This window comes from Saccostrea cucullata, unplaced genomic scaffold (genome assembly GCF_032062105.1).
Source record: "Saccostrea cucullata isolate Sc308-1 unplaced genomic scaffold, CSIRO_AGI_Scuc_v1 ctg2368, whole genome shotgun sequence".
Classification (NCBI taxonomy): Eukaryota; Metazoa; Mollusca; class Bivalvia; order Ostreida; family Ostreidae; genus Saccostrea; species Saccostrea cuccullata.
The window spans coordinates 141751-156053 of NW_026932547.1; the positions used below are offsets into that span (position 1 = coordinate 141751).

General features: G+C 33.7%; 1 protein-coding gene across 1 annotated transcript; it reads right to left on the reverse strand.

The window, feature by feature from the left end:
• Positions 1-297: 297 nt before the first annotated feature.
• Positions 298-5228, reverse strand: LOC134235382 (uncharacterized). The gene is made up of 3 exons (XM_062717515.1): positions 5085-5228; positions 2623-4379; positions 298-403 (listed from the first exon to the last, which is right to left on the reverse strand). The coding sequence occupies exon 2, from the start codon at positions 4289-4291 to the stop codon at positions 3059-3061; it is 1233 nt and encodes a 410-aa protein (XP_062573499.1). The 5' UTR covers positions 4292-4379; positions 5085-5228; the 3' UTR covers positions 298-403; positions 2623-3058.
• Positions 5229-14303: the final 9075 nt, after the last annotated feature.

Below are 14303 nucleotides of genomic sequence, written 5' to 3' on the forward strand. Positions count from 1 at the left end.
AAATCCCCACGTCACAACTTTTACCTTCCTTTAAAAAAAAGATTAAATAAGTCAGAATTTAAATTACTAGCATTACTTCGCAATTGACTATGCAATATATTCATTTTACGACTTCCATAATTGTAGTATTTCTTAAGTTTTATGCAGTATTTATTCTTTATGGCAGTCTTGAATGATGAAAGTGAAGAAAGGTTTCGACGAATATTAAATGGTAAATCATTCCAAAGTCTTATAGTTGAAGGGAGAAAACTGTTTTAACTATTAAAAAAGAAAACAAAAAATAAGTGGTACATACTTACACAAAATCTATTCATACAAAAGATCATGTTAAATATAAACATTATTTCTTTCAGAATCTTCCATTCTCACATGACCAATCCACTTGAGGCGGAGCCATTCGAGTCTACAAAAAAAAAAGACAAGAATATATTATGAAATTTATATTTTACACAATTCAAAATGGCCTACATAAATAAATGAAAATAATCAACATAATCACTAGTTGTACAAAGTGTTATTCTGCTGAGAGTATACACATGCCTTTAAAAGCTACGTAAATGATATGACAGTAAAACCTGGAACTTTGAAACCCCTTTATGATGTATACATTTAAAGCACTGTGTACCCTGGTTTTTTAAGTGTGTAGGCCTAGCATATTTTGTTGTTATCAAATCAATACTAGTATATTACAACAGTAATGTTCGAGATAAAAGTTATAGAAGTGTTTAATTGTGTATTCGATTAACAGTTTCTTTAATCTAACAAACAGCAGCATCTAGTTTAAAGTAGTTTCCTGACTAGAAAAATAATTGAATCAAATAATAATGGTAATAGAAATATTTCCCCACTAATGAAACTTTTGTTTTAAACGCCATTTATATGATAAACATTATTCTAAGGTACAAACTGGAACTGATCGGAATCGAATTCAGGGGGGAAAAAAACCCACCCGAATTAATTGTTCCTCAGTTTGTGGGTCATTTCGGTTACCTGCAACAGCCCTTATTAGCTCATCTGAGCCGAAGGCTCAAGTGAGCTTTTCTGATCACATTTTGTCCGTCGCCCGTCCGTCTGTCTGTAAACTTTTCACATTTTCGACTTCTTCTCAAGAACCACTGGGCCAATTTTGACCAAACTTGGTACAAAGCATCCTTGGGTAAAGGGGAATTAAAATTGTGAAAATGAAGGGCCAAGTCCCCTCACAAGGGGAGACAATCAAGAAAACAAAAATAGGGTGGGGTCATTAAAAAATTTTTTTTCTCAAGAACCACTGGGCAAGAAAAGCTGAAACTTACGTGGAAGCATCCTGGAGTAGTGTAGATTCTAAATTGTTCAAATCATGACCCCCAGGGCTAGGGCGGGGCCACAATGGGGAATCAAAATTTTACAAAGAAATATATAGGAAAAATTTTTAAAAATCTTATTCTCAAGAACCACTGGGCCAGAAAAGCTGTAACTTATGTGGAAGCATCCTTAGGTAGTGCAGATTCTAAATTGTTAAAATCATGACCCCAGGGGATAGGGCAGGGCCACAATGGGGAATCAAAGTTTTACATAGAAATATATAGGAAAAACCTTTAAAAATCTTCTTCTCAAGAACCACTGGGCCAGAAAAGCTGAAACTTATACGGAAGCAACCTTGGGTAGTGTAGATTCTAAATTGTTCAAATCATGACCCCCGGGGGTTGGGCGGGGCCACAATGAGGAATCAAAGTTTTACATAGATATATATAGGAAAAAAATTTGAAAATCTTCTTCTCAGGAACCACTGGACCAGATAAGCTGAAACTTATGTGGAAGCAACCCAGGGTAGTGTAGATTCTAAATTGTTAAAGTCATGACCCCCGGGTAAAGGGCGGGGCCACAATGGGGAATCAAAGTTTTACATAGAAATATATAGGAAAAATCTTTTAAAATCTTCTTCTCAAGAACCACTGAGCCAGAAAAGCTGAAACTTATGTGGAAGCATCCCGGGGTAGTGTAGATTCTAAATTGTTCTAATCATGACCCCCAGGGGTAGGACGGGGCCACAATGGGGAATCAAAGTTTTACAATGTTGAATCAAAGCATCCTATGGTAGTATAGATTTCAAATCGTTTAAATTATGATCAGTTGGGTTAGGTGGGGTCACAATATGTATTACAAGGGGAAAATCTGGTAAAAAAACAGAATGTTCAAAGCTTCTCAGGTGAGCGATGTGGCCCATGGGCCTCTTGTAATTATCTATCTCTGATATTTATAAAATTGTAAAAGTTTACAAGTAATGACACTTTTTAAATGGAAACAAAAACCTACAGGTCTTGAAGTCTAATTTCTTCAGTAAACCTTACTATCAAAATGACTTTTCCTCATTTAATTATTAATATCCAATCTGATATAAGAATAAGATGTGTCTCATCTTTTAAATTTGACCACCTTTTGCAGAAAAAACAATACTAGTAATACAGTGTATATATGTACATACTCATAGGCTAGCTCTCATTAAAAAAGAGAGACAATTTTTTGGTGAACTTCAACATGTATTCAACATGTTCAATACTTTCAAATGAACTTGTGAATTCCAATTTCCATCAATGTCTGTACTGTACCTTCACATTATTTACTTTTATATGATTATAGTACCTGTAAGATATTCATGCCTCTGTATATGTCTGTAAATACGGATTACAGTGTCTCGCCATGACCCGACCCAGAGAAGATGTGATTTGTGATCATAGCTTATGGTGTATGGATCCTTTAATCCTTGTTCTTCTGTCAGCAGCACTGCCAGGAACTTACCGTCCTTGTCAATCATCTGTATGCTCCTGCTGTATGATTCACAAAATAGGATGTGGGACAGGGCATCTGTACAAATTCCATATGGTCTAAACACCGATGTGGTTGGATTTCCTGTGTAGGAGAAGCGATGTTTTCCAATAGAGTCTGTCACCACAACAACACCTAAACCAGAGTCATCTTTATTCAAATCAGAAACAATCACATCTCCATTTAGGTTTTCTGTGATGTATCTGGGATTATCGTACAATTCCTGATCTTGGTTATGTCGGAGTTTATGTCCTTAATTGTTGTACCGTCCTACCTTGGCTTTATTTGTATCCTGTCTCATCATCCCAATAAGAAAATCTCCATTTAAGGGAGAGCAGTAGAGACAGTTTGGTTTCCAAGGTTCTGCTATCATCCTTAATGTAGACTTTTTATCATTGTTCAACGAGAGTTTGTGTATTTTGTAATAGGTATCTATGTATACAAGATTGCCTTCTCTAGTCACTGTGTGTACACCATCCTTGAGTATGTCGATATATTTAATGTCAAGATAATATAAACTTTCACCCGATGTATCTGTCAAGCTTAAATCGTTCCAACTGCTGACCCAAGCAGTGTCTGGTGTTACACAGGAAATATGACCAATAAAATTAGACATAAACGACTTACTTTTTACCGTGAAAGTTTTCTGTAATATTGGTGGAGACATCACTTTAAATATCTGATCATTTCTTACATCTCTTTTTCTGGTCTCTGTAATTTGGATACCTCCCAGGCCATTAAAAACATCATCTGTGTTGATTTCCTTACCCAGAGATTGGCCTATTTTTATTGATGTACTGAGAGTGTCATTGATATTGAAAACATTGGTTTTCTTAAAGAATAAAAGAAACTGTATCGCTCTGTTTGCTAACACTTCAGATCTGTGTACACGTTGTTGTATGGATCTGATGTGTCTCCTTTTTTCTTTCTGTTCAGAGTTGAAGTAACATTTTAGTTTTGCCCTGAAGTCCTCCATGACATCTTCCAGTATTATATCTATCTGATCTTTCAGTCTTTCAGCTTTGATTTTCATATTTTTCTGGAGTTTGGAGATTTCTGTTTGACATGATCTGAAATCAGAATTTATTCCTGACTGAATACCAAGATTATGCAGCATGGTTTCACTTTTAACAAGAACAATTCTTTGCTGGTATTGTTTTTGATGAATTTTATACACCAATTTTATATCCTGGGGTACATGACTTCTGTGCTCTACACAGTAAGAACAAATAGGAAGCTTACATAAAAGGCACCACATTTCACAGGTCATGTTTGGGTGTCTCTCACAAGTCTCTAGTAACATAATGTCTCCATACTTTAAGCGATCAATCACAACATCGTGGTGTTTAGTGTCAAAGTCTATCACATGTTCCTCCTTACATGGTACACATAAATCTTGTTTACATGTCCTGCAGTAGTATTCTGCCTTCCCCCCACACTGAGAACATTCTGGTGGTTTTAACTGTGTTGGGGGTGTTTTACTCATAATGCTGTCGTGATAATAAGTCTATCACTTTTTATTGTTGTTTTAAAAATTTTCTTCCATTTATACTTTTTTCCGTACGTGGAGCAACCTACAAAGAAATAGGAAATGTCAGGAATGTTGGTGAATATTTATTTAATATTTTTTTTTATTTTTCTAATCACAACTCTTCATGCATATAGTGCAAAATCATTTATCATTGAGCCATTAATATTGCTAAAAATTTCATTGTAGTTCTGCATTTTTTTTTTACTTAAGGTCAAGATCTAATAAATGACAGGTGCCTACAGATTTATCAAATTTGAGAAATAAATTCCTTTATTGTTGCTTTACAACTTTAGCTTGGTCAGATAAGGTGTTTCGGGGCATAATTTGTAGGTAAACAAGATGAAAAACTGTATTTTAAATTGTCATTTTCAATGAAAAATTAAGAAAACCAGTCATGAATATGGGAGTTTTTTTCATATTCGACAAAGAAAATGTATCCAGATTGCCTACAGTCTCATAGAAAACGGTAATTAGTATGTTCATGGCCTCTTCTTTAAACTAATATCAAATTTAATATAGGTATCCGGTATACTTTTCATATGATTTCAAATTGAATGTCATGAAATACCCTATGTTCTACATAATTCTGCTAAAGCCGTAAAGTACGGGAAAAAGAAAGTTGAAATTGATTATGATGTCATAATGGATCTAGCACCAAAAATTTAGTCTAAAGTTATTTACTATATCTTGACCTTAAACATCCCGCTCTAAGCTGCTATCCCACATTGATTCTCAGTATAATCATTACCTCTGAAATGATAACTTTCCCACTGGTTATGTATATGTCTGTATCATTATCAAGATTTCTGTTATTACATCTCCTCTTCTAAAAAATCAATTGATACATCATTACATGTACAAAAGAGTTAATAACTATCATGTAACTCAAATCTAAATTCTTCCTAAATAATAGTTAAACAATATTTTTAAAAATCATTAAAAAAAATCAATAAAAGCAACCCCTTACCACTGTAGTACCCTGGTACAGTCCATGTACCTACATGAACTGCAGCCACATTGCATCGTTTTTGAAAGGCCAGAGAATTTTTTTTTTTTCTGACTTACCTGAAAAAGTTGACAAGCAAACAAAAAAAAGGAGAACCTGCCCGAACTCGAAAATGCTAATTCGGGGGGGGGGGGGCAACTTTTTTTCAAAGCCAGCTACTTTCAATACCAATTTTTTGGTATTCAATACTACATTTCCCTATATCACTTACCTGTAGTATGTAGTGGGGGGGGGGGGTGAGGCCAACTTTTTTTCAAAGCCAACTTCTTTCAGTACCAATTTTTTGGTGTCCAATACTACATTTCCCTATATCACTTACCTGTAGTATGTAGTGGGGGTGGGGGCAACTAGCCTTTCAATGAACATTTCCAATATTAAAAGTAATGTTGGGAAAAAAAGTGGTGGGGTGGCAGCCCCCCGTTGCTACGTGCCTGAACTGTAGTATTTTAAACGATTGGTTGTACATGTGTAAAGTTCACGATCATAGACTTGTAAACAATATAAAAGACATTACATAAACACATACTGACACACTCTCCCTCTTTTTGTTTACAATGTTTATTTTTGGGAGAATAACGAGCCCGATTAGAATTCTTACGTTAAAATGGGAAACAATGTCTTTTAAAATAAAGGTACCAAGGGCTAGAGTTGGGACATAATAAGAAGTGATATTTTATAAACAGAAGGGTAATCGTATATTAGGAAAATATCTTCTATTCAAGTCTTCGGGATAATATTCAATTTGCTAAATGTATATCTCATTTGTTTGCCGGGAAGTTCATTTCATTTAAACCGTTTTGTGTTTTTCATCCCTTCGCCAAGGCTCGAGGATAAAAAGTTTTCTAAAAAAAAAAAACCACACACACAACTCGTTAGTACGATGGCCGATATCAGCCTGTCTAAAATAAAATTACACGACCTATAATTTTGTCATTTGTACATGTGCATTTCTTGAAATTTGTACATGTACAAAATAAAAAAAAAGTTCTTTCGCGAAAAGACAAAATGTACATGTACAATTCTTAAAAGTTGACAAAAAAATCTATAGCGGTATAATTAGCATCTACTTGACGTTTGATAACCTGAACAAAATAAATAAAAGATAATGGTTCCTTCATAATGAACACGTGGGAAATATCAATTAAAGTATGTTTCTGAACTTTTATTTGTTACTTTTTCAAAGAAAGTGGCTCCCATCAGTCACGTACCTCAAATCACTTGACTCTACACTAATCTAGTGTTTCGGCGGTTTGATATATACGAGGTTCATGATTTTTATAGCATATTAATTAGCTGCAAATCCGCCATCATCAGCAGCCTATTTTCACATTTGTTATTCAGGTTACGAAATTAGCAAGGAGAAAAGCATATCACTCAGGTTTATATTGGGTTGAATAACACAATAGTTTATTCTGGGAGGATTGTATTGCATATCTTTTATTTCTAATAATATAAAAGTATTTTATTAACTCATACCTCAGTTTCATTGGTAATTTTATGTTAGCGAATGTCGCATACAGAATGGGGTCCTTGACTAAGAACCATCGCATCCTCAATTATTTGTTTGTAATATTTGCATGGAATTCAAATATATTACTTTCCGAATTTAGCCACTTTCTTTGAAAAAGTAACAAATAAAAGTTCAGAAACATACTTTAATTGATATTTCCCACGTGTTCATTACGAAGGAACCATTATCTTTTATTTATTGCGTTCAGGTTATCAAACGTCAAGTAGATAGATTTTTTTGTCAACTATTAAGAATTGTACATGTACATTTTGTCTTTGTACAAAAGACAAAATTATAGGCCATATTAACTCTTTTAATTTTGTACATGTACAAATATCAAGAAATGTACATGTACAAAAGACAAAATTATAGGTCGTGTAATTTTATTTTAGACAGGCTGATATCGGCCATCGTACGTTAGATACAAATCATATTCAACCACAAATCATGAGAGATCTAAGCTATGTTTACTTACTAAAAAATTCCGACATATATTTTTTATTTGATAGATAAAAGGCATCGAGATAAACCCAAGGCTAGACTGAGAAAAAAATATCCTCATCAAGGTATAAATAAGTGGCCATAATTCTAACATACTAGGTCCTGTTTTGAAATATATATTGATATTTTTGTATTTTTCATTAAATAAACTCAACCAGGAAAGATTTCATATTTTGATATTCTTTCTTCTACTTAGTGCAACAGTTGTATTTATAAGCTAAATAAAAATTTTACAAAGAATTGTTTCTACAGTGTATAAAAACCACACTCTGACATGTGGCAAACTACCAGTGCTAAGAGGCGTTTACCTTACGCAACTTTTTGTCTTCTTGAGGGAAAAAAATGGACAAAACAAAGGTGTAATTATTGTTAATAAAGCTGCGAGAGTAACTTTTTAATTAAGGAGGTTTTACAATCTTTAGTATTTTTTTTAATCATTTTAGTATCAACGACTTTTCATACACAGTATCGGAGTACCAAGTCATACTGTGGGAGAAATTTCACTGGGTTATCTTTCTTCCCATAATTAATAGAAAGCCGACATTTAAAGCTGAGGTAGTGTTTGGGATGAATAAATATGCGTAGACGTTGTCCCTATTTGCTTTTTTTTTTCTTTTTTAGGGCGTTGGCCTAGTATGTACTTTGTCTACCATGATGCCCGTATTTCAATGCACAATGATTCTTTGTCAGCAGACTTATTCTTAGAGGTGTGAAAAAACATTGATGTTAGCTGAGATTACGGATATATTCACTGTATTTATTTTTCATCATGCAATATCCACCAATTTAAATATTTATGATTGAATGATTAAAGAATAGGGAAAACACAAACATGTTGTATCTGTGGTAAAACATCAAATGTATGTGACAATCCTAAATTAAAAATTCTCATGAAATCTCCCGTTTAATAACTATTATTATTTATTACAATTAAATTAGAAATATTTAATTACTATAAGCCTTATTTCATGAAATCATCATTGATGCTTAGAAATTTTAGGAAAGCGATATACAGTTGTGATATACTAAATATTTTCCACACTTTGGTATATAATCTCTTAAAGGGGTGTAAGAGATCTAAAATTAGAAATATCTCATGCTTTTTTAAATAATTTTAGAAGATGGTTATAAGCACAAAAATTAAAATATACGGTGTTTCTTATTGCCAAAGTGAAAAATATTGCTAGCTTTTAACCAAGAATTATTTAATAAGATACTGTGTGGCTTTTTAAGGACTCTCACTTGAAATTCTATACCCTTGTTGGTACGAACTTAACCATTTGATCTAAATTCAGTATTTAAAGTTACATAATTTTTTTGTTCTATGCATGAATGTCTTCTTTTGGGAATATCAGATTTAAAAACAGATCTCCGACATGAGGTAAAAGGTGCACACCTAGGATATAGATAAAATTGACTAATGTGATTGTTTTCTGTGATTTATAATTCTACCTTGACAGTCTATCCATCAAAAAACCGTGCCCAAGTTTGACTATCTGTTCATACACCAAGATCACGTGATTACTTCTGGATTTAAAACCAATGCGTGTTCCTGAATAATAAAAATTAAAAATCTTATGATCAATATTTTGTATACAGGCTATGATTTAATGAAATATTTTTATTCCATGGCAGTGAACTTTCGAAGATTGTCAATTCTGACAAATTTAAATCTTCTACCTTTATGCTTTTAATTAATATAGATTACAACTGGACATTCTTTGGACTACATGTACAACATTTTTCCTCCCAAAAACCACACGAGACTTTTAACGCTGATATTAATCATAATTAAGCTGGAATAGTTGAAATATGAAGAATATTTTTTTAAACTAAAGCGACAGACTAAAAGGGTTGTTCATTATACTGCCTACAATTATAGATGATGGTGCTACATAGTGACACGGACGAGAGGGGATTTTTTTTTTTTGTCTGTGAATGATCTTTCCGGTAAATGCCCAGTTCACAGGCACATAGTACTGTTTTTTTTTTTCAGTTGGGGGTAGGAGGGCAGAGAAAAATTCATTTTACGTGTAGAATAAAAGGGAAAATTGTTTAAACTCGAAAATCCTTTTTTCGTGTGTGTGCATGGGTTTGGGAGATATGTTTCAACTTCTTCTTTTTTTTTTTTTTTACACATTAGTACAATGTATTTTTTTTGTATAAAAAGAAAAAAAATACATTTACCCAGTTCATGCAAGATTATAGTTTGCTTTGGTAAAAGAAATTCTTCATAATGATACTAATTGTTATAAACAAAATTAACTGCTTATTTATAATTAAAATGACATTTTACAATGCATTTATTTTTTTAACTCTTCCCCATTCTGTATTTCAAATTGGGTCCTCAAACATTATAATATTTTGACAATACAAAACTTTACATATATGTACTACAAACAAAGATTATCAAAACTTACTATTTACTTTATAATACAATAACTTTATCTAAAATTAAGTGCGTAAAAATATTCATTGCCGCTAAGACAATAACGTTAAAAAGTTAACACTCCTGAAATGTTCTGTTGAAATTTTGTTTCTTTTTTCCCACTCGATCTGAGATAACTGTGAAAAATACCGTGATAAAAAACTATGATAAATCCGGAAAATGCATCTAAAATAAACGTTAGTCCCCAGATGACCAGTTGGCAAACGGGGGATAATGGGAAACTAGTGTCGGTCTCTGTCGATTCCTCATGCAGCCCAAGAACAACTGTGGGCTTGAAAAGTAAAGACGAAACCCATGCATAATGAAATCTCATCAAACCCAAATTTAATTGTAATGTAGTCCATATTGTTGAATTGTTGATTTCACTCGTTAAGCTATATACTCTAGCTGGATTCTTCTGCTTTAGGGATACTTTAAAATCTGTATCTGATTTTTTCTTCATTCAACCTTATTTTCATTATCACCCCCAAATCGGCTATAATTGTCATTTGCCATAACGCGCTTGGTCTTATCTGAGAGAGTTAATCTTTAATGGGATCACACTGTCCCTTTATTGAGACCTCTCATCGCTAGAACCTGACCCTGAGTGTTGGTTCTCTTCACATCTCTAGTTTCTGGTCGACTATTTATGGGTGGTCAAGGATCAAATTCCTTAGTACTTTTTTTAAAAATGATTGATACGGCTTAGCATTTTCTTTTCTTTTTTTTCTAATTTAAAGATGATTTTTTTTTATTTTCGTAAACGACTATCTTTAAAAATCCGAAAACTCTAGATTCGTCAATTTGTTTGTTGATTTTTTTTAGTGTTAGTCCTTTATTTATACACTGAATTGACGACATATTTTTCCCGTTATTTCCCGATCATGACAAGGAGCACACGGCGGGTGTGACCGGTCGACAGAGGATGCTCACTCCCCCATAGCACCTGATCCCATCTCTGATGTTTTGGAGGTACTTGTTTGCTCTGTTCCTATTTTATATTGTTTTATGGAGTTATGAGCGGGAAAACGGTTCGCTATCTCCATATATTCCATTTTCCCGTTATTTCCTGACTAAGAAAGGGAGCACACGGTGGGTGTGGCCAGTTGGCAGGGGATGCTCACTCCTCCATGGTACCTGGTCCCATCTCTGATATGTTTTGGAGGTCCTTGTTTGCTTTGCTTCTATTTTGTATTGCTTAATGGACTTTTGAGCTTGAGTACTGTTCGTTATCTCCATTTATATATTGCTTACACATTAACTACTAGTATTTCTATCCTTCTGTTTGCAATAATTCACAAGTTAAACATGAGGACCAGGGGCCACAACGCTCACCTGAGCACATAGACTAAGAAAAAAGCACATATCAGATCAGAACTGAAAGTTTATACTGAAGCTGGGGGGGGGGGCTTGAATTTTAACCCCCCAGAGGATCATGATTTGAACAAACTAGAATCTACACTACCTGAGGATGATTCCATATAAATATCACTAATCATGGCTTTGAAGTACTTGAAAAGAAGATTTTAAAAGGTTTCCCAATATATTCCTTTGAAAAACTTTAATCGGTCATTTTGGCCCCACCCTAGCCCTGGGGGGTCATGATTTGAACAAATTTGAATCTACACTACCTGAGGATGATTTCACATGAGTTTCATCTTTCCTGGCCCAGTGATTCTTGAGAAGAGGATTTTTAATGATTTTTCCTAGATATTCAGTATGTAAAACTTTGGTCGGCCAGTTTGGTCCTACCCTAGCCCCAGGGGTCATGATTTGAACAAATGTGAATCTACACTACCTGAGGATGATTCCACATGAGTTTCATCTTTCTTGGCCCAATGGTTCTTAAGAAGAGGATTTTTAAAGATTTTTCCTAGATATTCCTATGTAAAACTGTGGTCAGACATTTTGGCCCCACCCTACCCCGGGGGTTCATGATTTTAACAAACTTGAATCTACACTACCTGAGGATGATTCCACATGAGTTTCATCTTTCCTGGCCCAGTGGTTCTTGAGAAGAAGACTTTTAAAGATTTTTCCTATATATTCCTATGTAAAACTGTGGTCGGCGATTTTGGCCCCACCTTACCTCGGGGGGTCATGATTTGAACAAATTTGAATCTACACTACCTGAGGATGATTCCACATGATTTTCATCTTTCCTGGCCCTGTGGTTCTTGAGAAGAAGATTTTTTAAAAATGCCATTAATTTTTCTTTAATTCATAATTATCTACCCTTGGAAAAGGGTTTGGCCCTTTATTTGAACAAAGTTGAATCCCCTTTACCCAAGGAAACTTTGTAGCAAGTTTGGTTGAAATTTGCCGAGTGGTTCTTCAGAAGAAGATGAAAATGTGAAAAGTTTACGACGACAACGACAACAACGACAACAACGACGGCAACGACGACAGACAACGGACAAATTTTGATCAGAATAGCTCACTTGAGCCTTAAAGTGGATAGAAGACACAATCAGTATGTATACTTGTCCTTGCTGAAAAGCTCTTTTAATAAATTGTATTTTTGAGGAACTATAGGAACAAATTCTACAAGTGATACTCCAACCCATGATACTAATAGTTTCCTTTCTAAGGAGGAAATTCTTCACGGTCATATGTCAGTTTTGAATATTTTTAATATTCCAAACAACCAAAGTGATTTGAATTACCCATTTACATTTCATTCCAAAACTTGATTTTTAAAAATCCTTACAAAGATACATAGCATGTTCCAGTAAATTTGTTCTACCAAGCTTATTTCTTTACTTCTCGATAAAATATTTACAGTAGTGAAGGAGAAACTTCGAGAAGTTGTGTAAAACAGATGTGGATGCAGAAAAAATTCCAAGGAACTTTTGGAAAATTTGAAATCCAAATTGTTACCAAAATTAACAATTCAAATACTGTGAATTCACTTATTTTCGTTGGGATTTAAATTTCGTTGTTTTAAAACATGGAGAGACCCACAAATTCATTACCACCTCGAAATATAATATCTCTACTTAGCATTCTCCAACCATGTACGAAATCAAGTCCCCTCAAACAAATATTTTTTTCTCATTCCTCGAAAATTTGAACCCATACAAATATGTGATCTTACAGTACTTACTTTTTTTCAACTTTATATACGAGGGGCGTTCAATAAATAATGTCATTGGGGCTCAGAAAAAGGCAAACGACGCTTTTCAATGATTTAGTCTTCATAATTTTACTTATTAATCTCTTTTTAATTAAAACACATGACCGTAACATTTTTTATCCAATTTCTGATTGTTTTTAGAACTCATTTTTGGGTATGACCCTTAGTATACTGGAAAATGGCGGATCCAATGATTTCCTGGACTTGTTTTTTTCCTTCTGAAAGGTATTTTTTTCAAGTTTGGAAATAGAAACAAGTCAAAAGGTCAAAGATCTGGCAAATATTGTTAATGTGAAAAAACATTAACTTTCTGTTTATCCAGAAAACCCCTTTACTCTTTAGGGCATGCGGGTTTGAACGCTGTGATGAAGAAATTCAATGTAGTGGATTCCTGATTCTAGGTCCTTTCTCTGATAAGCCTTTCGATGTCTTTGCAAAAAACTGCTTTCTAGACAACTCCAGATATTAAACCGTCTCCCCGAATACGAATTTGAACAACAATACCACTAATATTTAAGAAAATTGCATATAAATCTGTATTTGTGCTCTTGCATACCTTTGCTCTTGACAGACCTTCGCCGTTTTTATCAAGTACATCTTATGTTAAATTTTGTTTTAATGGTTTTAAGCAATAGATTCATGTTCCAATATCTGTTTGAATATAAAACAAACGTGGATTACTACAATTACTGATATTTTAAAATAATTGTTGAGGCTTTTGTACACGCTGTCGTTTTCACTCATTTTTCAAAATACAGGGTGACCTTAGAGTACCAAGCTTAATTACTGTCAAACGTTTCTTAAAAACAGTGTAAACTACCCCCGATATGATGTCTATTAAATTTGCTATGTGTTTTAAAGTCAATCATACAACATCAAATATTATTTGTTGAAATTTGGCAAACAGTTCATAAGTTGTTATATTTTTTGTTGGCAAGGAGGGTACCCATTTTTGATGCCCATTATATAATTTTTTATCATTGAAATCCACCTGCTCATTTGTCTATAAAACAGGCATCGGTTGCTGTAAATGTCACATATTTCAGTGAATATTTCTTTGGGATTTTTAACAAGTTTTACAGCAGCTTTAATGCAGCTTTTATTTTCACTCTAGTTTACTGATTCTTTACCATTCATTTATAATGCAGTGTCTCGAATAGCCCTTGTTTCCCAGCTTCTCACGAAAAAACTATGTGATGAAAAGTGGTTACATAAACTGTTATAAATTCATTAAAGATTCAATAATGAGAGAAAGTTAAGCTTTATGTCATATGACTACTATGTTGTATGTAATCGAGCTAATGACATTATTTATTGAACGTCCCTCGTACAAAGATTCCCTACGATAAAGTAAAGACCAGGCTTTATGTCACCATTGCACACTGC